The 4,020-nt window shown below is 44.5% G+C and overlaps 1 protein-coding gene across 1 annotated transcript; it reads right to left on the bottom strand.

The window, feature by feature from the left end:
• Positions 1-859: 859 nt before the first annotated feature.
• On the bottom strand, positions 860-2,507 carry LOC129903622 (uncharacterized). Its single transcript, XM_055979173.1, has 2 exons — positions 2,277-2,507; positions 860-1,132 (listed from the first exon to the last, which is right to left on the bottom strand). Exons 1-2 carry the CDS (start codon positions 2,505-2,507, stop codon positions 860-862), a joined length of 504 nt encoding a protein of 167 aa, XP_055835148.1.
• Positions 2,508-4,020: the final 1,513 nt, after the last annotated feature.

The raw sequence follows: 4,020 nt of genomic DNA, 5'->3' as shown, positions 1-4,020 counted from the left end.
TTATGGTCGACAAATTTTCTCATCCTTTTTGCTGCCTTGTCCAAGTAGGACTTGAAAGTATCAAGTTGCTCTTCAAAGCCCTTGGCTATATGATAAGCCCCCAAACTCATTCCCTCGAACACGATCGGTAATGAATGTGGAGTTTGTGGTTGTTGGTATGTGGCTAACTTGAATGGTGTCCTCCCGATGACTTTGCTCTGCTACAAGTTATATGAGAATTGGGCTACATCCAATGACCTCGCCCGATCCTTTTAGTGAGAGCTCACGAAGTGCCTCAAGTAGCACTCCAATAGGGCATTGACTCTCTCTGTTTGGCCTTCTTCTACGGGTGGAAACTAGTGGAGAAGTGCAACTCTGTTCCAAGAATCTCAAACAACTTCCTCCATAAGTTTCCTTTGAAGCGTATGTCTCTGTCGCTAATGATATGCCTTGGCAGCCCCCAATACTTCACCACATTCTTGAAGAACAGCTTGGCATCCTCCTTAGCAGTGCAACCGGTAGTAGCGGGCATAAAACTGGCATACTTGGAGAAAATTTCCACTACGACCATGATTGTCCCATACCCATCGAACTTTGGCAAGCAAGTTATGAAGTCCATTGTCATGCTCTCCCATGGACGCTCCACTACAGGTAGTGGCTCCAAGAGTCCTCTTGGTGTTCGCTGCTCCACTTTGTCTTATTGTCACATAAGATAAGTCTGCACATAACACTCAATATCTTTTTGCATGTGTGGCCAATAGTAAATTGCCTCGATTAGTGCTCTCGTATGACGTTTCCCTGGATGCCCAGCCCGCAATGTGTCGTGGTTCTCCTTCATGATCCGCCGCTTGATTGTTCCGAACTTGGGCACATAGATTCTTCATCCGGTGGTAAGTAGTAGTCCGTATTCTATCCAGAAGTGTCTCATTTTTCCTTGTGCGGCTAGCTGCATAAGTCTCCTTGCTTTTGGGTCGTGTTGCAGGCTATCCTTGATTGCATCTTGAATATCGCAACGTTCTGTAGTGATGGAAGGAAGCTTGAACTTTTTGCTCAAGGCATCAGCCACAACATTGCACTTGTACTCCAACTCATAGTCGAACTCAGCTAAGAAGTCTTTCCACCTAGCTTGCTTTGGTGTGAGCTTTTTCTCTGACTAGAAGTAGCTAGTGGCTATATTGTCAGTCTTGACCATGAACTTGGAGCCAAGTAGGTAATGTCTCCACGTGCATAGGCAATGGACAATGGTTGTCATCTCCTTCTCCTATACGGTATACCACTATTTTGTCTCGTTCATCTTGCGGCTCTCGAAGGCAATGGAATGCCTCTCTTGCATCAATACTCCCTAAATGGCATAGTCAGAAGCATCTGTGTGCCCTTCAAATGTCTTGGAGAAGTCAAACAGTGCTAGGACTGGTTCCAATGTGACGACAACCTTAAGTTCTTCAAATACCTTATTGCAATGCTCGCTCTAAACCCACGACTTATTCTTTTTCAATAGCTTGGTTAGTGGAGCGGCTTTGGCAGAGTAGCCACTTATGAACATGCGGTAATAGTTAGCAAGCCCAAGAAAAGATCTAAGTTCGGTTACCTTTGTGGGCGCCTCCCATTCCTCTATAGCCCGAACTTTTATCTCGTCCATCCGTAGCTCGCCTTGGCTTACGACATATACCAAGAAGTGCACTTCATGTTGGGCAAACTCTCACTTCTCCCACTTGATGTAGAGTTCATTCTCTGCAAGACTTGGAACACCTTCCTCAAATGCTCCACATGTTACTCCAAGGTGTTACTATAGATGACTATATCATCCAAGTATACTACCACAAGCCGATCCAAGTAGGGGTGGAAGATCTTACTCATCAGTCTTCAAAAAGTGGTGGGTGCATTGGTTAAGACGAAGGGCGTCACCAACCAATCATAAGCCCAGTACCTCATTACACATGTCATATTTTGCTCCTCTCCCTCTGCTAGGCCCATCTGGTAGTAGCCCTTCCTTATATCCATCTTGGTGAAGTACGTGGCTTGTCCAAGTATATCAAATATGTGGGCAATGATCGAGATGGGATACTTTTACTTTACCATCACCTTGTTGAGCACTCGATAGTCTATGCATAGACGCAACGATCCATCCTTCTTCTTTTGAAACAAGACCAGCTCTCCATAAGGTGCTTTCGATGGATAGATATGACCGACCTCGAGAAGAACCTTCAGCTATTTCCTTAGCTTCTCTAACTCAGGTGGAGACATGTGGTATGGTGGGTATGTGGGCGTCCTGGCTCTAGCTCAATCTTGTGGTCTACCTTGTGCCTCGGAGGTAGGTGTCTCAACAATTCTTCTGGCATCACATCCTTATTTTCTTCAAGCACCTTCTCTATGCAAGGTGGTAAGGCCTCTTTATCACAATTATATTCATCCAAGCTTGCAATGGTGGCTATGAATGTACTCTCCCCCTTCTTTAGGCCCTTCACAAGCTGCATGGCCGATAAGTGGGTCTGTCCTTCCATCTTTGGCACCTTGACTAGAGGTACCATGTAGGTCCCTCTCCCTCTATCTTAGCCTAATTTTATAGCCCATCCATGAAGTGGAACAATATGTCTTCATCCTTGAGGTTGTGAATGTGAAGCGTGAGGGTAGTAAACTCCTTCACATATGCCCTTATGCTATTTGTTTGCTTCATCTCTCTAAATCAACGTTTCGCCTCATAGATGACATTGTTTAGAAAGAAGGCCTTCTTGAACTCATCCCGAAACTGCTCATAGGAGTTGATGGTGCATATCCCCTTCCCTATCTCTGACTCCTTTCATTTCCACCACATCATGGCCATCTCTGAGAGGTATAGCATGGCCGCGTTGATCCGTGTCTCATCACTCTTCACTTTGTTACACTTGAAGTAATTCTCTAAGTGCCAAAGGAAGTTTTCCACCTCTTGCGCATCGTGGGCGCCTTTTAACATAGGTGGCTTAGGAGCCTCAATCTTGGCCTCCCTATCCCCACTGGACGTCGCACATCCCCAAGCTTCCATGTCTCCCTTGAGTGCCTTCATCGTGGCCCTCATGGTCTCAATCGTGGTTAGCGCATTCATGAGCCGACACTCTAAGAAAGTAATCTTCTCCTTCATCTCATACTCGGCAGCCTTATGTGCATCCAACTTCTTCCAGATGTTGTCATTCTTCTCAAGGGTGAAGTCTCCAGTCTTGAACTTAGCATTGAACTTGAAGCGCTTGCCCAAGATCTCTACCGCCTGCCGTGAAGCATCCACCCTTGCAATCCACTTCATTCCGAGCATGATGTCCACTGGTTGTTCACCTCGCTCATCATCACTCACCTTAGTGGCCGAGGGTGAGTAGGATGTTAGAGCCTCGCTTGGTGTAGGCTCGATCAGTATCTCCTCATTCCTCTTAGAGTTTTTCCTCCCGTTGCGGTGCTTCTTTCTAACATCTTACTTGATGTTGGTTGCGTTAGTGGCATTGATGTCTCCCTCACTTGCCACTTTTCTTAATAGAAACCTTGCTCTAATGCCACTTTGTCATGGACTTAGACTTTAACTAAGACCTCCGTGCGACACTTGACAACTTAGTCACAACTCTTTCACGATCTTGCAAGCTCAAATAAGCCTTTTCAAACTTAGATCGCTAAGGGAATGCTAGATTAGAAGAAAGACAAGAGAGATTTTAAAAAAAGACTTGTATATTGCTTTGGAAGATTTCTTGTTGCTTGATGATCTTACAAATGAATGTCCCCTTTTATTTATACTACTCCTAAGGGACTTAAGTGTAAATAAAAATTACTATATAAGTCCCTTTATATTTACAAAGAAGTCCCTATTCTAAAATTTTCTACACACCTAGAGAACTCTCAAGCTTTCAAGACTTCTCTACAAGGTTATAGAGTCTTCTATTAACCTCTTCAAGACTCTAGATTCTTCCCCTTCTTGCCAAAACGCATCAGACCATTAATGGGTGATATTTTCAAGTAGACCCAATCATTAACTTCAAACTCAAATTCCCTTCTACTCACATCCAAATAGAACTTTTGTTGACTTTG

This window comes from Solanum dulcamara, chromosome 9 (genome assembly GCF_947179165.1).
Source record: "Solanum dulcamara chromosome 9, daSolDulc1.2, whole genome shotgun sequence".
NCBI lineage: Eukaryota > Viridiplantae > Streptophyta > Magnoliopsida > Solanales > Solanaceae > Solanum > Solanum dulcamara.
This window is presented reverse-complemented; position numbering and strand designations above follow the sequence as displayed.